This window comes from Enhydra lutris, unplaced genomic scaffold (genome assembly GCF_002288905.1).
Source record: "Enhydra lutris kenyoni isolate GAN:26980312 unplaced genomic scaffold, ASM228890v2 scaffoldscaffold50, whole genome shotgun sequence".
Taxonomy (NCBI): Eukaryota; Metazoa; Chordata; class Mammalia; order Carnivora; family Mustelidae; genus Enhydra; species Enhydra lutris.
The window spans coordinates 1,508,131-1,532,314 of NW_019154134.1; the positions used below are offsets into that span (position 1 = coordinate 1,508,131).

Here is a 24,184-nt window from a genome sequence, read left to right on the forward strand (position 1 = left end):
TTAGGTCCCTAGCCATTGGTACTGCCTGCCTCTTGTTCTTTTTTTGGTGGTGAGTTTTTCCCGCCCTGTTGTTTTATCCAGATAAGAATATATGAATGAGAGAGTAAAATACTAAAAGGGTGGCAAAGACCCTAGAAAAATATATGCTAACCAAATCAGAGAAGACTCAAAACTCGGGGGGAGAAAAAAGGGAGGGAAATTTAAAAAAAAAAAATATATATATATATATATATATGACTGGTGAGTAGAACAGAGCCACCCACTTGATTTTGGGTATATTCTGGTCTCATAGAAGAAACTATGTCCCAAAATTTTAAAGGAAGAAAAACTTATATATATGCAAAAATAAGGGTAAACATGAAGCGATGGAATATGACTATAAAGATGAAAATTTAAAAAGATAATAAAATAGGAATTGATAAGTTGGGTGGAAAAAGAAAAAAAAAGAGGAGAGGATGTCCTAAGTCTGGAGCTAGATTTAAGGTATATTTTAATCTATTAGAAGAAATTACATCCCAAAATTTTAAAGAAAAAAAAATATGTATACAAAAAATAAGGTTAAATACAATGAAACAATAAAATATGACTATAACAATGAAAATTTTAAAAGATTTTTTTAGAAAAAGGTATTGATAAGATAGGAAATAGGAAAGTTAAAAAAAAAGAATAAGAAAAAAATAAAATTTAAAAAATTTAACTCTGTAAGACTAAAGGATCATGGGAAAAAAGCCATGAATTCTATGTGTTGCTTTTCCCTTGCTCTGGAGTTCTGCAGTTCTCCTTGATTGGTGATCTTGGTCTTGGCTCAGTGTTGTTTCTGATTTCTAGAGGCGGGGCCTGTTGCAGTGATTCTCAAATGTCTTTGCCCGAGGCAGAATTGCACTGCCCTTGCCAAGGGCCAGACTAAGTAATCTGCTCATGTTCTCTCTATTCTATCTTATTAAATAAGCTTTTGTTCCCTGAACGCTTTCCATAGAGCTCTGGAGGACAGGAGTGGAAATGGCGGCCTCCCAATTTCTGGCGCTGCAGGATCTGAGAGCTTGGGGCCCCACTCCTCAGTGTGCCCTCAGAGAAAAACAGTCAATCCCTCCCGTCTCCCTGATCTCCAGCCGCACTCTGGGTCACCAGGCCTGTGACCGAGCATTTCTATCTCTGTGCAGGGTCCTGTTTGGAGTCTCCAAACCCAGCAGATCACTGCGGTGCAGTCACGCACCACTCCTTCCAGAGGAGGAAGGAGGGGGTCTCTCTGGATCTGCCACTTGTGGGGTCCCTGCTCAAAGAGTGGTGGCATTACTGTGCGTTGCATCACAGTTTAAGCTAACCCTGAGCTGAGAGCTTCACCTCGGTCCATTTCTGTAGCTGGGTTCCCTGCTTCGATACCTGGGAGCTCTGCCACACTAGGCACCCCCGGTCTTTCAGTGACCCCGAGGGTTCTGAGACCACACTGTCCCCACAAGGGCTCCACCCCCACTTAGCCTCTGGAACAACATCCCTCAGTGGAGCAGACTTCTAAAAGTTCCAATTTTGTGCTCCACTGCTCTGCCGCTTGCTGGGAGCCGGCCCCTCCCCTGTGGTCTATCTTCCTGTCCTTTTGGATTGGCTTCTCCACACGTCCTACCTTCCCAAAAGTGGTCGATTTTCTGTTCCTAGAATTGCTGCTCTTCTCTTCTATTTCCTGTTGAATTTGTAGGTGTTCAGAATCTGATTAGTTGATCTTTGATAAAGCTGTCACGGTAGTTCAGTGAGGGAAAGGACAGTGATTTTAATGAATGTACAATTGGACATCCATATGGGGAAAATTCCATCTTTATTTTAAACTATATCTAAAAATTATCTCAGAATCCTGGGTGACTCAGTGGATTAAGCCACTGCCCTCAGCTCAGGTCATGATCCCAGGGTCCTGGGATCGAGCCCCGCATCAGGCTCTCTGCTCAGCGGGGAGCCTGCTTCCCCCTCTCTCTCAGCCTGACTCTGCCTGCTTGTGATCTCTCTCTCTGCCAAATAAATAAAATCTTTTAAAAAATAAAAAAATAAAAATAAAAATTATCTCAAAATGAATTATATTCCTAAACCTATGAGCTAAAACTATAAAACTTATAGGAGAAAATTTAGAAAATTTTGGTGACCTTTGTTTAGAAAAGATTTCTTAAATAGAAAACAAAAAGTAGGAAACAGAAAAGAAAAATCTGATTAAATATAAAACTTTATCCAAATAAAAAATTTCTGCTCTTTAAAAGTTACTAAGAAAAAGAAATTGGGAGCTACAGATGAGAAACCTTTTGAAGATATGTATCTGGCAAATGACTTGTATTCAGAATTTATTAAAAATAACTCAAGTAATTCAGTAATAAGAATGTAATAATAATAACACAACCAATTTAGTTTTAAAAATGGGTAAAAGATTTGAATAGTTTACCAGGGAAGATACACAGATGGACAAAAAGCACATAAAAAGATAAACAATGTCACTAGTCATTAGAAAAGGAAATTTAAAAAACAGTTATTCCTTCATGTCTACTGGAACAGCTAAAATTTCAAAATTAGACACCTGACCATATCATGTGTTGATGAAGATTTGAAGCACCTAGAGCTCTCAGGTTGCTGTGGGAAAGCAAAATGACCCAACTGTTTTGGAAAATAATTTAGTAATTTCTGATAAAGTTAAACATATTTACTGTGTGACCTCTCCTACATAATTTTACCCAGTTCCACTCCTATGTACTGACCCAAGATGTGAAACTTTAGTCCACATAAAAACCTGTATGTAAATATTTATACCAGCTTTATTCATAACAGTAAAAAATTAGAAAAAACCCAAATGTCTGTCACCTGATGAATGGATGGACAAATTGTGGGATATCCATAAAATTGTTTACTACCCAGTAAGAAAAGGATCAAACTACTGGTACATGCAACAACATGGGTGGATTTCAAAAGTATTATGCTTTGTGACAGTGGTTGCCAGGGGCTGGAGGTGGAAGGAGAGGATTGATTGTACAGGGGCACAGGAAGATTTTCATGGTGATGGAAAATTACCTTTATTCCGGTTGTGGGTGTCACTTGACTGTGTACATTTGTCCAAAATCATGCAACTGTGTGCTTAAAAAAGGTGAGTATACTCCATAAACTTGACACATAGGAAAGGATTCTCAGCCTTCCTACTCCTTTTTTTTTTTTTTCAAACAAGCATATTAAAAATGGGACTTTTTTCACCTCTCAGACTGGCCAAGATCAAAGTTCTGCATATTGCTCTAGGATCTGGGGATCAGTCAATGGTACAGCCTCTGAGGGGTAGTTGAGGAATAGCTTTCAAAATTAAAAATGCATGTACTTGGGGTGCCTGGGTGGCTCAGTGGGTTGAGCCTCTGCCTTCGGCTCAGGTCTTGATCTCAGGGGCCTGGGATCGAGCCTCACATCAGGCTTTCTGCTCAGCAGGGAGCCTGCTTCTCCCTCTCTCTCTTTGCCTGCCTGTCTGCCTACTTGTGATCTTTGTCAAAAAAATAAATAAAATCTTTAAAAAAAATGCATGTACTTTTTTATTTCAATTTTACTTTGAGGGAATTTTTTGTTTTCTGTAAGTAAGACATATACATGGAAACAGTAGTTTATATCATTGTTTATCATAACAAAACTCGGGGAATAATCTAATTTCCATTAACGGGAACATTACGATACAGTGAAGTACTTCTGTGAGGTAGATAAATTTGTGTGCTAATGTGGAACACTTTCTCAAGGTATTGTCAAATGAAAATAACAGTGCACAAAATGACATGTATAGTGTACATGTGTTTATGTTTTTAAAAAGTGGTATGTATTTATGTGCTTTTATATGCTTATATTTGCATGTGGTATTAGAGATAGCATACATATACACAGAACTGTTATTTATAGTTGCCTCTAGCACAGGAAAGGTTTACATTTTAATGTTTATCTACTTGTTTTGCTTGAATATTTTTTTGCCAGGTACACATGTTATTTTCTCAGTTAAAGAGAAAAAAATTAATTTACATACAATTATAATGAATTCTTAGGAAATTTAGGAGTACATAGATGGCTGGTCCTGATCATTTCCTCCAGAATGTCTCTTGTGTTTTCATCAGCAACACAGTACTGGACTAGATGGATCTTTCTAGTCCATCTGATTGTTGAGATGTTTCTGAGACTATTCCCCTTGTAACCGCTGCTTCCAGTCTGTCTCCTATTTTTCCAGATTCCTGTGGGAGCAGATTCATGAAGAAATACATTCAGTTTAGTTTACCCACAGGCTGCCTTTCTGTATGTTGGCCTGATCCTCTGGCTTAGGTTCGTTTCACAGTGTAATGCAATGGTCAAGTGACTTGGTGGGGAGAAATGTACTGAGTTCAGAGGATAATTGTAATTATGCCTTTGCATCATGTTTGGATGCCACCAGGGTTTCTCTGAGTGAGAGGGAGCATTGGTAAGGGAGGTGTGGACATTGGCAGCACTTTCTGAAAATGAGGCGGTTTGGGAGGCTGTATTCAATTTAGTTTGGATATTAAATGAATTAAAATGGACGTGCTCAAGTTCTAAACCTTGCCTCGTTGGTGCTATAAAAAGCCCTTTAGCCAAGCTGTAATCTGACTCTCCTCTCTGTAATGTTACACAATATTCCTATGGTTACAGAGCCCGAATAAATGGACGCTAATCATTAGTTTGCTAAATGTGGTCCGTGGAACAGTTCACAACTCCCAGACCTGCCAACTGCTGCTTGTTTAGTGTTGGGCTCACTCTTCTTGGGTGGAAGTTGGTTTGTTCCTCAGAAAAATGTACAGTAACAGTTGTCTTGCATCCAGGAACCATGCACTATGGCAGCTCTCCATGTGTCTCGGGTTGGGGAGGGGAAAAGGTCATGCTAAGCAAAGTTTTTTGGTACATGCTCTTCCGCAGGAAGAAACCATTAAGGGAGTGAAAGATGACAAAGCAAGAAGAGAATTAAAGCGGCAGAGGTTTTGGTCATTTGGAGAATCACCCTTGGGTTGGCTTTTCAGAAATTTGCTGTGATAGAGCTTTATGGAGTTTGCTATTCTGTGACCCTAGAAATAAAATCACACACTTTATGTTGTTTATTGTTTGTTTCATGTGATAAGACAGATTTCAGTAATGCTAGGGTCACCTGCAAACACATAAATGTGCTGTCTTTAAGAACTAAATGCATTGGGAGCTGGGGCCTTTTCTATTTCACCTAATACATATGGGGGGGCACCTGGGTGGCGCAGTAAGTTAAACATCTGACTCTTGGTTTTAGCTCAGGTTGTGATCTCACAACCTGATCAAGCCCCTCGTGGACTTTATGCCCAGGGCAGAGTCTACTTAAGTTTCTTTCTCCTTCTGCCCCTCCCCTAAAATTAATAAATAAATCTTTTTAAAAAAATTAAATGTGGGGACCTGGGTGGCTCAGTGGGTTAAAGCCTCTGTCTTTAGCTCAGGTCATGAGCCCAGGGTCCTGGGATCGAGCCCCGCATTGGGCTCTCTGCTCTGCAGGGAGCCTGCTTCCCGCAACCCCCCCACCCCCACCTACTTGTGATCTCTGTCTGTCAAATAAGTGAATAAAATATTTTTTAAAAATTAAATGTATCAGGGAACATACTGAGAGCAGTGGGTATCAGCTGGATTTGTGCCCTTACCTGGGGATTAGAGCCTAACTCCTTAATCCACTCATGATTATTTGGACTCTTCCTACTAGAATGAAAGTGGGTTCTTTCCTAATAAATAGAAAATATATTGTGCCCACTTGTGACTCATTCTCCCCTTCCAGCTGAAAAGCTGTGTCTCTGCAGGAAGAACCTCTTTTTTCTTTGAGACTGTTGAGAAAGAGTCCAGTGGCTGTTTCTGTTTAACTGCTCTATTATTTAGTTCTCTTCTGATTGTAAAAAAAAAAAGAAAGAAAGAAAGAAAGAAAGAAAGAAAGAAAAAACAGAAAACCTGACCTTACCTAGCTTAAGGAAAAGGGAATTTATAGGCTCATATGATAAGAAAGGAATGGCGAGATATGAGGGCTCAACCCATGTCATCAAGACCAGCTCTCTCTGCTTCTCTCATTTCTGGCTTTGTCTGTCAGACTTCACTCTTGGGCTCTAGGTGGTGGCATCTAGAGCAGTTCGGAGAACCTTCCAGGTACAAACCCAAAAGGAAATAGCAGAGAGTCTCTCCCCTGTCTCCTAGAAAGGTCCTGACATTCCACTGGCTTAGGTCTTGGGTTCTTCCTGAACCAGCCATGGGGCCAAAGAGATGCTGTGCTTTGATTGGTCTGTCTGACTCTCATTTCCCACCCCTGGAAGCCTAGAGCCTTCCCCCAAGCATGTGCAGTAGACATGCAAATCACTAGTCTTGTTGTGTAAGAAAGCTGGATTCTATCTTCACCGTACTGAAAGCCTTCACTTCCAACCATCTTGTCAGTGGTGAGATGGGGCTGTGTGCTGCCCAGGAAGACTAGCTCTAAGAGTGGTCTCTTCCTTTAATACATGTGCATTTTCAATACACACGTTTGTTGACCAGTCCACACAAGAGGAGACGAAAGAAGAAATGATAAGGAGCCAGTGTAATTATGGCGGTCCCCATTGCACTTCTTGGCTTAAGGCAATTTAAAAAAAAAGACATATAAAAGTAATGGAATTGAGTCATAGTTTAGAAAATATAAAAACAACAGTTCTCCCCCTCTAACACAACCACTATATTAATTTTAGAGTACTTCCTTTCAGCCTTTGTTCATACAGTTTTTTCGTAAACTTTCAAATCTTGGTTTGTTTGGCTGTTTTTGCTTGACATTGCATGATAATCCACTCATTTTCCCTACTGTTGCATAGTCAGTATTTTCATATAAATGCAGTATAGTTTTCCATCAGGGAGCCATGTCAAAATAATCATTCGTCCATCATTGGACATTTAAGTTATCTCCTTTTAAAATTTGTTCTGCTGTTACAGAGAATTGGCATGTATTGAATGTTCCTGGGGTATGTAACTTTGGTTTTGCTTTATCTTATTTTCTGAGGCTAGATTGTGAGAAATGGGATTACTGCTTCAAAGGGTATAAACAGTTTTATGTCTCTTGATACATATTGCCAAATTGCTTTTCATAACTGTTGCATTTTATCTCTTCTGCCTCCAGCAGTTTCTGAGAGGATCCATTTCACTACATTTTTGTCAGCAATAGATACTTGGATTTTTAACCATATTCTTAACCGAACCAACAAAAAAAAATAGGTGTTGTTTTGTTTTAATTTGGATTTCTTTGGTTAATAGGGAGGCTGAATGGTTTTATATACCATGCTTGTTTTTTAGCTGTATTTTCTGCTCCTGTTTACACATTGCCTTTTCTTCTTTTTAGACCCCAAAACAGCTTCTGAAACAGAGACCGATATCTGTGCTGAATGGGAGATAAAGACAATCACTAGTGCTTTGAAGACCTACCTAAGGTAGGGACTTTCCATTTGCAGGGCAGGGTGCCAGCTTGCTATCATGCAATCAGGAAGAAAGCAGTTTTATTTCCAGCCTCCAGAAAGCTGTTGAGTGGGTGTTTGGATATAGAAACAGCTTATGTGTGGGTGCAATTAGCTCAGCTGGTCAAACCAATTGTAAGCCATCCATCCTTGATGGGTTGCCATTTGTGGGGATGCCATGAGTGATTCAAGAAGCTTTGCTCTTTATGAGAAGTTACTATGATGATTAGCCTTTAACAGAACCTAAAATATCTAAAATATTGTATTTCCTGAAATCCCCAAATACTCTAGTCAGAAAACAAGGAACCCCGTATCTCAGTCTGATGAAAATGCATAATTACATACATATCCTATGTGTTTTGATGGTTTTGTGCATTGCAATATGATCTATCTACAGATAGATAGACTCCTTAATAGATTGTCCTTATTAATGGAAGTCCTTTTTGACTCCTTCTGCTTATATAGGAAAATGTTATTTTATTGGAGAAGAGACTTTTTATCTCGTAACACTGTGCATGGTATGACTCCTATTTTCTGCCCCTCCCTTGGTTATTTAGGGAGTGGGTGATTCTAGCTGCCCCCATCTCAGTTTTATGAAGTGACTGAAACTTACCCTGAACTTGAAGGGTAGGTGAGGGTCCAGTCTCAACTAAGAGGAGACCGGTGAACTGCATAAGCATTTGTTCAGGTTTTGTGAAGATTCACTTGGCTCAAAAACAAAGGAGGAAAAAGCCCCAGAAAAGAAATTGGTGATGCAGGTTTTATTGGCTATTGGGAAATTGATAGAAGGATCTTGAAGTCAAGAGTAAGATGTAATGCAAGTGATGATCAGGAGTTAAATTGGGGATTCTGATGAGAATAAAATAGAACCTGAGCCAAGAATAATTTATAGTCTGTTGAGAAGGTTGTTATTTGGACTGTCAGAAAAAAGCTGAAGTTTACAGTTAAACACACTCATTAAACATATTGATTAAACATTCATACCACATATACTATCACTGTAGTTTACACAAAGCCAAATCACAGAGGTTTGTCTTTAGCACTTAATTTGTGCATGTTGATCTAATGATTAGCTAACAAACGTTAAGTATAAAACATACTTTAAAAAAACTATATAAAGTTTGATTATGTCATGCATAATGTTAGGGGTTCTAGCCCTTTTGGCATTCTGGAGCAACCCTTGGTAGTGAATTTGCCACAAAATCACAGAAGTCTCTCATAGTGTTTCCAGATGAACTGATTTTTAATTACATGCCGCTGGGAAGACAAGAGTTTAAGCACAGGTAATTACAAATGTTTAGTTAGTTTCCTTTTTCTTAGACACATCTTAAAATGCTCTTGTCAATGGGTGAGTCACTGACTGAAAAGGAAATCTCTTGGCTTGTGCTAGACTTTCACATTAGCACTTTCCTAGTTGTAACTAGGAAACATAGTTGTATCCATTCCCTTAAAAAGAAAGAGCATGAAAATGTCACAGGAAATCTCAGGACCCTTTCAAAAAGAGAAACTCAGTTGGGCTATTGAGTTGCTATTTTGTCCCTTGATCTTAGTCTGTATACAGTTGGGCAGTGTCTATGCTGCTATTTAGGGAGTCTGTTTGTTTTTATTAAACTGACTGGTGTATATCCTTTTATCCCAGAATGCTTCCAGGACCACTCATGATGTACCAGTTTCAAAGAAGTTTCATCAAAGCAGCAAGTAAGCTTTCTTTTTGCCAGTTTTAAGGGGGAAAGGAATACATTTGTCTATATCAAAGAACAGTTAGTATCCCAAAATAAAAACTTTCTACCCTTTGTATTTTGTATGTAAATACCTACACATGTGCTCATGAGACAGACACAAAATAGAAACGAAACCAAACTGGGATTGTCAAGGGCCCTGCTACCACACTGAATTTACAGTAGAGGAGAGAAACTTCAGAATGTGTTTTTGGGGTGGGGAGAGGAGAGGAAAGCAAGTTTGGCTTTCTAATTTTGATTATTGGAGTTCTAACTCCTTGGGTTTTTTCCCAGCCCTTGAGTAGCATTTTGCAGAATGAATCAGACTTCACACATTACCTAAATTGAGCATTGGAATTGTTTCCTTGAATATGACACCATTTATGTAACTTCCCAGTCCCCTTTCCATCATGGATTCCATTTACAGCGTATGATCATTCTTCAGTTATATCATCCAGGTCCCTTGCGTCATATTACTGGTATTAAAATACATAGGGATTAGGTGCAAGCTACCCTAAGTATACGGGAATCTGTCTGCTCAGGACAGGCCTCCTGTAAGAGATAGTAAGATTCTCTATCAGATTTAAATCTGGCATCAATCTCCACAGTGTTACTATGTCAATAGTCTCTGTGGTCTCCCTGCTTCCTTTAAGCCTTCAAAGTTTGTTTGTCGTGGTAACTACTACTGGCCCTATTTAGTAGTACCTAATGTTCTGGTGGCCTTATCTTCTCAGAGTTGTCTCCTTAAAAGAGGGAGGAGAAAGACTTGAGAGAAAGCTGGGAGTAAAGATCGTGTTTATGTGATTTCTTTCTCAGAGAAATTCCAAACCCATAGCAGCCATTCTCTAATTAAACCTCACATCAATCCTATAAATAGGTGTGTGAGCACTGTCAGTTTATCTCCCAGAGAAATGAAGCCACTTACCCAAATTCAACCACGCCATGGCAGGGTTTGATTGAGTGACAGGTTGGCAGGAAGATTTACATGTTTCATCAGCCATTTCTTTCTTCCACTGGGCTGGTTGGGTGTCATACATGACTTGAGAGTGACTGGACATTGCCTTTGATTTGTCAGATGCTGTCTTGAGACATTGTTTTGATATTTGAGACCCTTGTAATGTTGTTCATGTACAATTTGTTCATCATTTGACAAGTGCATAAAGTTCCTTCCTTCCTTGAAATGAAGCCGTCGTTCTAGGAAGCCAGCTGCTCCCAGGTTTCTGTCTGCTCTAAGTGTGCAGTTGACTGGCTCCATTTCTTCCCATCATCATTTTGGTTTGAATTCTTTAAACAGTCATTTTTTAAAATGAATTGTTACAGAAAGCACCATTAAAAACACTTAGACCGGGACGCCTGGGTGGCTCAGTTGGTTAAGCAGCTGCCTTCAGCTCAGGTCATGATCCCAGCGTCCTGGGATCGAGTCCCACATCGGGCTCCTTGTTCTGTGGGGAGCCTGCTTCTCCCTCTGCCTCTGCCTGCCATTCTGTCTTCCTGTGCTTGCTCGCTCTCTCTCTCTCTCTGACAAATAAATAAATAAAATCTTTAAAAAAAAAAAAAAAAAAAACACTTAGACCTAGGGGCACCTGGGTGGCTCAGTGGGTTGGGCCTCTGCCTTCGGCTCGGGTCGTGGTCCCGGGGTCCTGGGATCGAGCCCCGCATTGGGTTCTCTGCTTGGCAGGGAGCCTGCTTCCCCCTCTCTCTCTCTGCCTACTTGTGATCTCTGTCTGTCAAATAAATAAATTGAAAACAACAACAACAAAAACAAAAACAACACTTAGACCTAGCCATGAGTCCATAGAACAGGTTCTTAAACCTTTGAGAAATCCTCAGTCTGTTAGTGCCCAACCTTTGGTTTCCTTTGATTTTGTTTTGTAATCTGATTTGGCTGTGTCACTGATCAAATATTACGTCCTTCCTTCCTTTGCAGAGCTGGAAAACCAGGAGTCTCGGGTCTCTGAAATCCACAGCCTTGTTCATCGGCTCCCAGAGAAAAATAGGCAGATGTTACAGCTGCTCATGAACCACTTGGCAAAGTAGGTTTAAGACGGAATGCTGCCCTCTTCTCACCCTTAGAAAGTTCATGTCTTAGTGCTAAAGCTGGTCTCTGTTCTGCTCAGGTTTCCCCCTCCCACTGTTGCATCAGGAATGCTGAAGGGTTAGGAAAGAAATGTGTGAAATGTTAACTGCAGTGGGTAACAGCAGTAAATGCCACGTGGTCCTTACAGAGGAGGCTGGGGAAGCGCCCAGGATACCAGGCCACCAGGCAGAGAGGTCAGGGGGCTTTTGTTCTTGTGATGTCCTAGGGTAAACAGGAATATGTCATCCATGATAACTAGGTCACAAAGCAGAGTTTTCAGGAGTTATATGTTCTTGTGATGATCAGAGACAAATAGGAACATGTTGTGGGTTTACAGACCTGGGATTTGGAGTAAAGAGGCCTGGGTTCTAGAGTTGACTGTGTTCTTAAGCCACTTAATGAACCCTGGCAAGCAATGGACCCCTCAATTCCTTAGTTTCTTCATCAGTCAGGTATGGATAATAGGCTCCTCTTTATCTACAGTGTTAGTGCTTTTGAATGTTACATGTGTTAAAGCCTAGGGAATAAATCAACTAACTATCTTTCACAGATGCCTACGTGCCCTCTGAGATAAAGCAAGGCATTCAGCATGGGGCCTGACTGTCCTGCTAAGAATATTTACTCTTGGGATGGTTTTGAGTTTTTGTTTATTAACTATTGGTGGACCCTTTTGGAAATGGCCTTCTTGACTTACCTTGCTATATCAGTGACTGCATGTGTGTATGTTCTAACCTTCCATTGACTTGGATGAATGTTCTTGGTTGGAGACTGGAGTATTTAAGAAAGACTACAACAGCTAACTTAAGCCGTTAAGCCACACAGTCTACGGAACTGGTTAGTGTGTTGTGCATTTAGTCCTTACCCACACTTTTCTCATGCCATTAAGTCATTTCTCTGGGATAAGTCGATAGTCAGCTGAGAAAGATTATGATGGTTTGTTTTCCTGTTTCTACTAAGCACATTGATAGCGCCTTATAGAAAGAGAGTATATGTGTTCCCAAAAGATTTCCACAGATTTTAACTATGAAGGAGCAAGAGTGTTTAGCATGTTGGTCAGAAGCAATTAGGCAGAATCAAGGATTTCCCTGTTATTGGTCAAATGTTTTTCTTGCCATGTGGTATCAGGACTGCATGTTCAGAAACAATTAAGCATAGCAGAGAACATGCAAGCTTACAAGGAGAATGCCCAAAAAATGTCAAAGAGTCCTGATGAAGTGCATTTAAAATAATGAGAACTGGGTTTAAAAAGTAACTCCAGATGCTCTCAGATGACATTTTGGTGCCTATTCCACACAACCCAGTCAGGCATTTGTTCAATAGAAAAGCTGGTTTAGATTTTAGTTACAAAACTTTGCACACTTGAAGGGCCTTTACTGAAACAGAGGAAGTTCTGGTTATATACTCTGGCCAAGTATGTGTGGGGATGCTCAGGGCTGCTCTATTAGGGCCACTAGGCTTTGAGCCTCTAGGGAGCAGCTGGAGGAGAAGGCTTCAGAACCAGCTGAGAGCAGTGGGCTTTTCAAGCTGTGGAGTTGTGCTGAGAGCTTAATTGGACTGAGCATGACGGAAAGTAAATGGTGATCCAGCAGACTCACTACTGCATCTGCCCATTTTAAAGTGCCGTGAGGATTGTTAGGAATCTTAAAGGGGGGAAGAAAATGATTTTAAAAAACACCAAAAACTGTTAAGGTAGATCTTAAACACTTGAGCCTATTTTTCTCTTGGGTGATAGTTCACTTTCTCCCTCTTGTCCACCTCTGTGTTCCAAACCCCATTAAATTCAAACCATCTTTGTCCCTGATCTAACAAGAAGTACACCTGGAATATGCAGGTGACATCTATGACCTTGACTTTTGCCTTCTAATGAATTTAAACCAACTTTGTTGCCGGAGTTACTTACAGTATAGCATTTATGGAGCATTGTGTCTTGCCTTTGATTCACAATCACAATGATTTTCTTTGGTTCTATGAGGTTATGTGGCATTTCTTTGTTCATTTAATCCTTAAGGAATGTACATAGAGCTATAGTGTGAGTTGGTCAGAGCCAATATTATAACACACAGACTTAAGTTCTCAGTAGGCTCTGTTCTTGGTCTCAGAAGATAGGGATTAAAAGTATCTTTGTGGAGATGGGTATAAATGTGCGTTGCTTAATCCAGTAAGGAGTATTTATTTAGTTCTGAAAAAAGGCTTTGGCACCCAGAGGAGTTCTAAGATTCCATTTAAATGCTATATTCTCATTTACAGCACTGTCCTATTTTAAAATTGACCAGGAAATGATAGTTAACTTGGGATAAGGGGTTTGTCTGTTTGATTCCAGTTTTCTCAGTTTCAGACTTACTCTCTGATAAGCCTGAACTATTGTTCCTCTGGTCCACTTACTTAATGGTCAACTTCCTTCCTAAGTTTTGGTTTCAGGGCTGGATCTGCTGGAAAACCCGTGTTCACTGCTCTCATTACCTACCGTGTATTCCCTGTGTATCTCTCAGTTGTTTGGTTCAAAGGAAGGATACTTTGTGCTGTGCAATTTTTAAAGTGCTCTTTTGAAACGCTTTCCAAAATTGCTTTCTTTTAACTGTGGAGAGAGTTAAGACATTTTATATTTAATCCCAAGTAGAAATGCACTCAGAGGGGAAAAAAGTCTTAGGGGAAAGGATAAAATCTCAAAGCCTCCAAGCAAATGCTTACCAGGGTGCATCCAAATCACAGAGTTGTTGGGTTTGTTTCAGATCTCAGAGGGAACATAAAAATTACAGGCAACCGTGCACATATTTTTGTTGTTCCAGCTTAAATCCACTATGATAATTAGATGTTTTCTATTTGGATTCTGGAATCTAGTGTGTAATCTGGAGTCACGTCCCTCAAAGTACAGTTCGACTCACCTGGCGTATTTGTTTACAATTGAATTGGGGGACCCCACCCCTGCTCTACTAAATTGGACTCTCCTTGCGAATCTGCATGTCTGGTTTATTTCTCAGGTAATTAAGTAGCAAACGGTCTTTTAAGAATCACTGGCTAAGAGAATGGGCCACATGCAGGGATTTTCTAGAAGAGAGAAATGGTATTGAGTGGAAAGGATTAGGATTTAGGAAGGTAATAGAAATAGCACAAAGAAGCTCAAAGCAATGAATTCAAAAAGGAGATTTCATAATCAAATTACTAGAAAATCCAGTTTTGATTTCCCATATCTTTACAGTTTGACATTACATTAAATTGAGTGTTCAGCAAATGGTTTTCTTTTAAAATCATGCATAAAGCATTTTTAATAGTAAAGGAAATGGTCCCTGGATAGCTGTGGGATCTTGTGGAAATTAATCCACTCTCTGAACCTCAGTTTTCTGAGTTCCCTTCTAATCATGTAATTCTGTGTTTTCATCAGGTAAAAGGAGTGGAGAAGAGAAAAAAATCCCAATATTATAATTGTAGAAAGAAATAAGAGTAGATGAAAAATAAAGACAAATTTCATGGTAGTTTCCTAATACCTACATATTATGATGACTCCAACTATGTTGCATATCCCCACACATACCATTCGTAGTGGCTCATCATTTTATTACACTGTTTATGCTGCACTGGAAGGATTTCAAAGACTCTCCATACATCAGGAGTAGCTATTAAAAACACCTTTCACAGCTAGTTTTCCCAAAATGCTTATTGAGAAATCAGTCGTAGTCTCTTCTCTTTTTTGAAGCAAGTATTCCTTTGTTTCTAGGATGTTGTCAAAGAGGTAGAGCCCTTTTCTTGCTTCCGCAAAGAAGTATTCTATCATTTAGGATGTTCTGGGCTGTAAGAAACAGAAAATCCAATTCAAAATGGCTTAAACAATAAAGGAATCTGTTTCTCATTACACAGAATCAGCCCAAAGGGTTGGTTAATTTCTTGGCTCACGAAGTATTCAGGTTATTTCTATGGTGTTGCTCCCAGCCAGCATCACTGTGCTGGCTAGGTCAGGGTCATAAGATGTTGTGTTGCATCCTTGCACATTTGTGGTTGTCCAGAGGCAAGAAAAATCATTATTTTTTTCTCCGCTTCTCTATTTAAGAGCTATGATGATATTTTTCCCAGAAGTTCTCCAGACTTCCCATCACATATTACTGATTTGAAACACTCTTCAACAAGGGGAATGGGGCCACCATGATTTTTTTATACCAAACAGAACTTCCTTGGGCCACTGGTGGGAAGCCTAGATATCAGTATAAAAGCAGAGCTCTGAGTAGGCAGTGCCTGATGCTTACTGCAAATAGTCTTGATAAAATATGATTCAACAGAGAACATTAAATCTATTGAATGATTTTCATGTGGTGTGCTAATACAATTAAGACAAATGGGACAGATAGACCAGTTTGGGAGAGAAGAAGAATACATCTGCAGTATGGGCACACATACACTAAAATTCTAAGATTTGGGAGGTGGAAGACAGGACAGAGAAATGAGGAGGGCAAAATCAACTTTAGTCTCATTACCACTTGCTGATTCCTATTATTTTCATTACTTCATCATATGATGTTTATTTGGATGATCTGTTACTTGTTGTGGCTTTGCAAAAATGACAAAATTCTGTATATTGCAGAAATCATAAAATGATTTAGAGCAAATGCTTGGCATACAAGTGAGATCTTATCAAAATACGTAAACTCCCAATGAATACTGTTACGCTGAAAAGAAATTAAAAAAAAAAAAATACGTAAACTCCATTGTCACAAGTTATCAAGAGTTGAGCATCTAGTGGCTTGGCTGTTTTCCCCCTTGGAATATGAATACTTCCAGGAATTCCTGCCAGTCCAGAAGAATATATTCATATTTCCTTAATGATCCAGAAGGAGAGTGAATTGGGTTCACGTACAAATGCCTGTGGTTATAAAGAAAGTCATTGCTAGGCCTTAGAACCAAAGAGAACTGTGTGATGGTTAACTAGCATTCTTTGAAGTTCTTAAGAAATGGTCAAAATAAAAGGAAGTGGGCATGGATACTTGGCATTAACATATATCTTATAGATATTCTAATATTCCTTCTTCTTCCATCCCAAATCTAAAGATTTGGTTTATTGACGAACCGTTGAACGTGAGAATAGCTAGTTATTTCCTTGCCCTCAAGACTAGTCCAAACAAAACAGCTGTGGAATTTTACAAAGCACGTTTAAAAGAAAATAGTGCTTTTGAGATGATGACTTTCTAAAATGGAAAGCTCCTATGAGCTTCTCTGGCAATCTTACCTCAGCCATACACCCTGGCTCCTAAACCTTCCCTCTCTCTAGTAACCCCTGGACACCCGCTGCTGCCAGTACAGCATTGCTTGGCTACTGGGCCACTGGTGGTGGGTCCTGATACCCCCATAGAGCCATGCTGACCACATTCTCCAGTTCCATTTGGCTTCTACCTCATTGAATCCTACCCTGAACTGGTAGTTCTGGTGATTTTAACTCCTTTCTACCTCCTGAAGCTACCCACTCCCCCAGTCCAAGCTGGCGTCATCTCTTTCCCAGACTGCTTGCAAAGGCCACCTCCCAACTCACTCTGGCTCTCTTCCATTCCACAGAATGCATGCTCTGCAGCTGGGGAACTTGGAACATTGCAGAGTTTAACATGTGATTCCCTTGCTTAAAAAAAATTCAAAGGAAACTTTCCCATTGCTCTGAAGATAAAACTCAGGGAACCACCTCCAACATCTTGTCTGGGCTGGACACTCACACTTCACAGCCTCATCTTGTGTCCCCTCATGATCTCCTCTGCGTCCCTACTGCATGGCACACACAGACACTCACACATATTTGTCAGGTAGAAGCATGAAGAGTGTCTTGACAATTTCTCAAACATTCTCTTTCCATCTCCCTCTTTTTACCTTGTGCAATTCATTTTCCTCTGTTTAGAATGGTCCCTCCCCAATGTCTGCCTGCCAAAGTCTACCTCATTCTTTAGCCCCAGCTCAGATGTCGTTGACTACAAGAATCCTTTCTGCCTCAAGGGCCCTCTCGCTTTCCTCAGCTCCCATAGGCTTCGCTTATTTCTCCCTTTTAATGGGTATCATATTCCACCTTGTGGGACAGTTGACCAAGTGACTATCTTCTTAATCCTACTAGGTCATTAAACTCTCAGGGGACAGGCAGTCTGTCTTCCTTTATCTTTTGTTTCTTACTTAGAGGTTGCAAACAACGGTGTCCAGCCAGAGTAGTGCATACATGCATTCTGTCTGGTATTGTTCTACATGTTGCCATTTTAAAATTTTGGACAGATTTCTAACATTTTTAACTGGGGTGATTTTACTTGAAAAAATTTAGATGTCTTTGCTCAGAGTTGGCTGCAACTGGGTAGAGGCCACACCCTAACCCCCGGGCATGCTTTCTTCATCGCACCAAATCCTAGCGGTCTCTGTTATCCCTTGGGTGTAGTCAACCTCTTTTGTGCCCCCACCTGCCTGGCCATGGGGTAGGCATCTGAATTATCAGCACCTGGCCCATCTGTCTGCTAGTCCTGAAAGAGGGACTCCAGAGTGAGTGATCGCTTAATTAATGAACAAGCAAAAATGGACTGGGAGAATCATTTCCCTGACCAGCTATGTTTTTTCTCCTAAAATATTTATTTCTGATAAATTAGAGGTCACTGGAAGAAGTAGGAAGAAGTGCTTCCAGATCTGTTTATGTGCATGGGCTGGAGAGGAGAATGTATTTTTTTAAGACTAAGAATGGGATTCTCAAAGGACCTTCTCTAGCTATTTTTGGCACACTGAAAGGAAAATCTATTTAAAGGGATACTGCAAAGAGGAGAACCACATATTTTAAAGCAAACAGGCAACTTAGCACTTTAAATTAATGGAAATGTAGACAAAATCAAACCTCAGCCCTTATTTAGCCTGGTTGCCAGACCTTGACTTACTTTCAACTTCCAGAATTTCTCTGTTCTGTGACCTTTCAGTCTTTAGGGTTAGGAGAAGGAAAGATACAAGTTAAGTTTAAATTTTTGCTTTAAAAAAAAAAAAACAATTTCTGAATTCAAAGAACTAAATCCTTCACATCCTAAGAAACACCCATTCTGCAAAGGGAAATGCTTGGCTTCAAGCTGTTAATGCTCAGCAGTCTTGGAGCCCCTTTGATTTGGGTCTCCTGTTTGCACTGAGTTGTTCCACTTCTGTTGGGTTAATGTTTTCAGTGACTTTCCTGTTCTCTGATGTACCTTTTCCTCTTCTGAACCCAGTTGGCCATGGAGTTTCCCTCTCAAATTCCAGGAGGAGCAAAGAGAAGGACACCATCTTTTCCTTTCTCAGGGGCTGCCCCCATTTATTGTGAGGTATTATAAAAGCGAGGGTATTAACTAACATAAAAATGACTTTGTTCTTCTTAGCCAGCTTTTAGCAGAACCAGATTTCCTTCTCTCTCTTTTCTTTTTTCTTTCTTTCCTTTCTTTTTAAGTCTTTTTCATTTCCGAATTTGAGTCACCTTTCTTTTTCTTCTTGGTGAATGTAGCTAAAGTTCCATCTATTTCATCTTTTCAAAAAAGATCTTGTCTGTTGCCTTTTTCATCCCCAATTCTTTTATTTCTGCTCTGATGAGCCTTATTTCTTAGGCATTAGGCCCAGGATTGGTTCTGTTGAATTCTCTCTTCAGTGGCACAACAGTAATTGATTTGCTTCCGTTGTGTGGGGCGGGGCGCCCACGCCCTCTCTTGTTGCGCCTTCTTTGCATTGAATGGTGAGCATTACCTGCAGTACTTATTTTCTTACTCTGACCAGTTTCCTAATCGATTCTTCCCAGCTATTGTGGCTCAGACCTGGCAGCTGCAGTTGAGGCAGCTGGCAGACTTCTAGGCAGTCAAAGCTCATCACTGAGAGAGCACAGTGCTTAAGAGACCATTTCTGGAGTCAGACTGCCTGGTCTGGCTCTTGTCCCTTCTGCAACTTTATGTGAATTATTTCTCTATGCCTGAGTTTCCTTATGTGAAACGGATCTCAAATAACACTATCAGAAACTTTTAAATTAGCACATCAGATTCTGTTGGCTTGTCCTGTGTGTACTTCAGCTAGCACTGCAGGAGCCGGTTAGGTAGCCTGCACCTTGCTTCATGCAGGTGCAGCCTGGTAGCTTGTCACCTCTTCCCATACCAGGTGCCTCCTGCCTCTTCCTTCCCACTCCAGGGAGGCATGACACAGAGCGGCATCTACACATGCACAACCTGAAAGCAAGGGGTTATTTTTTAAAATTCTGAGGGGAAACCTTTGACTAATTGGGGGGGGTGGGGGGGAGGAGCTGGGCTCCAAACAACAGTCCTTAGCTACTTGCGAGATGATCCCAACAGATGGAGCAAGTTCCGGTGCTTGACCTAGGTGGTAACTAACTTCTCTGCCTCACTCCCCCTGCAAAACCCCTAGTAAAGCCTGGAGAAGTAAAGTATAAAAGGCTTCACCCATTTTACACTTCTTTCTGGGAAACTTAGAGACAGCAATAGTGCCTGCCTTCCAGGGTTGTTGTGAGGATTAAATGAACTAATTCACATAGGGCTCTTAGAAGAGTGTCTGGCATATAGGACGCCCTCTGTAATCGTCGGCTTTCATAATCTGTTGGAGGAGTTGGGGAATGGGGGAGGGAAGATCATGGAGCCATGCCTTATAAAATGAGGGAAAATAGGAGAATTATTCAAGTGATTAGGCCAAAACAAGTCATTCTTATTCAAGAGATGGGACTTTCTTCATAGTTCCATTATTGGTAAGCAAAAATCTTAGGGCTTGATGCTGAAAATACAGCACACAGAGCTCTTGTGCTGTGCATATGTTTATTTTTGCTCTGATTTTATTTTCTTGGCAGTTTGTGTGCATTTGGCCCAAAGGGGGGCTGACTACTGCTTGCACCCTTCCTAGCAAGGGATGTGCCAGCTCAGGGTCATGTGGGAGAAAGAGCCCATTAATACCTGCTTTCAGGTCATACCTTAACCAAGCTTCACACTTCCCTGTTAGTATTCAGGGCTCTTCATGAGTCAAATGCCCCGCAGAGCAGTGCACCTGTTTGAAAGAAGCTATGTGAGGCTGACTTCTGTGGAAGATTAGCAACTACTCGCCTTCACCCTCCTGCTTCTTAGTGTTGCAAGACTGATTTCATCTCAGAAGCAGCTGTCTGTGCTGCAGTTTAATAACTATTAATTTCCTGGAGGGGATGACACGTTATATCAAGAAGACTCATCTTAGTCTGCATGGTCTGGAAATTTCCACTCATCTTTATGATCTTCAAAGTGTTTCTCTTTGTGGGGGAGTCTTTCCTTCATTCTTACGCAGTTTGCCTGCCCTCTCAGATGCCATTCCCCGATTAAACATTGCCATCCACTGTAAAAACAGTTCTCTGTGCCTCCAGGTTACCTCATAGTGGACTCTTGATGTGGATTTCCCTCCCTGAGTTAGTGAAGTCTGTTTTGAAGTATTACTCTACACCCCGAGGAAAGATTTATGTGTATTCATCTTCATGCTGTCTTGGTAGATACTCTTTTTTTTTTTTTTTTTTTTTTTTTTAAGATTTTTATTTTTTTGACAGACAGAGATCACAAGTAGGCAGAGAGGCAGGCAGAGAGAGAGGAGGAAGCAGGCTTCTGCTGAGCAGAGAGCCTGATGTGGGGCTCGATCCCAGGACCCTGGGATCATGACCTGAGCCGAAGGCAGAAGCTTAACCCACTGAGCCACCCAGGTGCCCCTTGGTAGATACTCTTGCAGCTTAACTCAAAAGAAAGCTTGAAGAAATTGTCAGGGGATTTGAATTTTGGTATGTCGTTTCTGCTTTCTCACATGAGTCGACATGTTTTTCTTTAAGTAGTTTAGCATACTGCTTTAGTGTTTCCAATTTGGTATTGTAAATGGAAAGTATTATTTCTTCATTCTGGGAGGAGAGCTCAAATTGTTGGGCTCATTGGTATATTGGAAGCTGGTCTTCCTATGCCTTTAGGGATGTATAGGATTTGATAAAATAGAATCACTATTTTATAAAAGTCAGACTTTCCTTTTTAAGATTTTATTTAGAGAGAGAGTGTGTGTATGAGTGGGGTCAGGGGGAGAGACAGAGGGAGAGGGAGAGAGAGAGAATCTCAAGCAAACTCCCCACCAAGACTGGAACCTGATGCAGGGCTTGGTCTCATGACCCTAAGATCATGACCTGAGCTGAAATCAAGAGTCAGATGCTGAATCGACTGAGCCACCCAGGTGCCCCTTAAAGTCAGACTTTCAGTGAGAACATGAATAATCCTAGGCCTCAAGAAAAAGTTGGTATATCAGATCATTGGTTGTAAACAACAGAAGTCAACTGTGGCTAATACAAAAAAGAATGGAATTTATTGGACGTCTTCTGGGTCGATCATATAACTGAAAGTAGAGTTGAACCATCAGACATTGGAAAGCAATTTCAAGGGCCCTTATGTGCCTGGTATCCTGCTTCACGTTTCAACGCCATTCACTCTTACTCTTGTAAATTGTCTCAGATCTTGCTTTTTATTTCACTCAGGAAATAAAGGCAATCAAGAGAACTTCCAGAAGCTACCACCCCCATGCCTTTGTTTCTACCTTTCCTCCCTGTGTGGTAGAGGAACAGTCCTGCACTTGTACCTAAAGGCATTCCCTGCCCTGGGGCACTAGAGGTGATTCCTGATTGCATCCAGGAGGACTTCACTCCCAAGAGTTTTCCCCCTGTCTCCTACATGATCAACTTTTCAGTTTCTCTTGAGATTTTCCCATCAGCACAAGTTGTGATTTCTGTGACCCTTTACAAATGAAACAAACAAACAAACAAACAAACCAACAATAAAAACCTTTCTTGAGGGTTCCTGGGTGGCTCAGTCCGTTAAGGGTCTGCCTTCAGCTTAGGTCAGGATCCTGGGGTCCTGGGATCAAGCCCCACATCGGGCTCCCTGTTCTATAGGGGGGTCTGCTTCTCCCTTTGCCCCTCCTCCCACTCATTCTCTCAGTCTCTTTCTCTTTCTCTCAAATAAGTAAAATCCTTTTTTTAAAAGATTTTATTTATTTATTTGACAGAGATCACAAGTAGGCAGAGAGGCAGGCAGAGAGAGAGGGAAGCAGGCTCCCTGCTGAGCAGAGAGCCTGATGTCGGTCCCTGAGACCATGACCTGAGCCAAAGGCAGAGGCTTTAACCCACTGAGCCACCCAGGTGCCCCTCAAATAAATAAAATCTTAAAAAACAAAACAAAACCTTCTCAATCTTGCATCTCCTTCTAGATACTCCCCCATTCTTTGTGCTCTTCTCAGCAGAATTTCTCAGATAGTTGTCTGTGTTGCTGTTCCCAAATCCTCTCTAGATCCTACTCCACTTGGGCTTTTACACCTACTCCTCCCCTGAGAAGTGTCATGTTGGTGTTGCTAAATCAGCTTCAGACTTCCCTTCTCTGATCATTCTGAAGGGTTTCACAGTTTCTCACTCCCTCTTTCCTTGAAATGCTTTCTTCATTTTGCTTCCAGGATATCACATCCTCCTGGTTTTCCTCCTGCCTCCTGGCTGCTCCTTTTTAGTCCCGTTTGCTATGCCCTTCAGTCCGTAGCCCTGATCTGTCCTCCCTCCCTTTCCCTCCTCAGTGAGGTCTTGCTCTAAGATTGTAACCACCAGCCCTTGTGCTCCCTTCCCACTAGCATTACTTAATTTTTTCCATAGCATGTATCACTTTAATATACTCTGTATTTGACTTGTTTGTTGTTTTGTATTCTTCTCCCTGAAATGTAGACTCCTGAAGTTGGAGATTTCTGTCTGTTTTTGTGCCGTTGAATCCTTAGCATCTAGAACAGTGCTTTCTATGTAGTAGGAGGCACTCATAAATATTTGTTGAATAATAGATAAAATAAGGGGTGGAAAATAACAAGGGAACTCCTGTATAGTGCCTTTGGAGTACTACCTTTGGAATGTCTCAGCTCTGACCACCTTTATCTTCTTGGGATTCCACTGCAAGTCAATATTCCTAGTTAAAGAAAGTTGTAGCCTCTCTTGAATAATGCACCTACTTCTTTGATGAGGCAGTCGTGGGGTTCTCAGCTGCTATTCTTGGTAGAACCACATGTAACGGGAGGGGGGCAATCCAAGGAAAACTGGATGCCACAATTCAAAGGATGCCAGGCAGATAAAAATACCAGGTGTTAGAGGGGTGCCTGGGTGGTTCAGTGGGCTAAAGCCTCTGCTTTCGGCTCAGGTTATGATTCCGGGGTCCTGAGATCGAACCCACATCCTGAGATCGAGCCCCAGAGAGCCTGCTTCCTCCTCTCTCTCCCTGCCTGCCTCTCTTGCCTACTTGTGATCTCTGTCTGTCAAATAAATAAATAAAATCTTATAAAAAAAATGCCAGGTGTTCGAGATTCCCTATTATATATTGAAAGTTTCAGGCCTTGGCACAAATACTAATTCTTTGGTGGATCTTATAAGTTCCTGGAGACCCTGTTATGCATTGTTATGTTGAAGATGGGACCATCATAATGATAAAAACAGCAGGCAGAGCATTTAGGTATTTCTTTAATAACTGGTTATACAGCTCAGTTCCCCAGAATGCATAGTTTGCCTTCTGCATGAGCAAGTTATCAGGCAAATGGCAGTTTTCTGTTTCAAGCATGCCTCTCAATCTAGCTTGCTGATCAGGTTTTCTTATTCTTTTCAGAGATAACCTTGACATTTTGCCTTTTTAAGAATTATACTTCCCTTCTCACTAGAACTACCATTTAACCTGCTTAGCATGCTGCCCAGTTACAAGGTTTTCTTCCAAAATAGTTGGACTATCTCACAGGATCTTTTTACCTGGCCCTGGCCAGACGGTTAATGAAACAGGAATTGTTGGCCAAGCCTAGATTATCCTTTCTTTGTCATGTCATTAATGCACCATGACTCTGGACATGAATAGGCCCATCAGAAATTATTTTATTCATGGTTAAGTCTGATATTACTCAACTGAAAATTAAGACAAACCTTATGCAAATGTCTT

General features: G+C 40.8%; 1 protein-coding gene across 4 annotated transcripts in view; it reads left to right on the forward strand.

The window, feature by feature from the left end:
- Positions 1-24,184, forward strand: part of LOC111156914 (Rho GTPase activating protein 26) — a 440,327-nt gene that overhangs the window by 270,375 nt on the left and 145,768 nt on the right. For all 4 annotated transcript variants that reach the window (XM_022518050.1, XM_022518049.1, XM_022518047.1 and 1 more), the window contains 3 exons: positions 7,346-7,433; positions 9,097-9,155; positions 11,103-11,208. In XM_022518050.1, the coding sequence (XP_022373758.1) occupies positions 7,346-7,433; positions 9,097-9,155; positions 11,103-11,208 (253 nt within the window). The remainder of the gene's footprint in view (positions 1-7,345; positions 7,434-9,096; positions 9,156-11,102; positions 11,209-24,184) is intronic.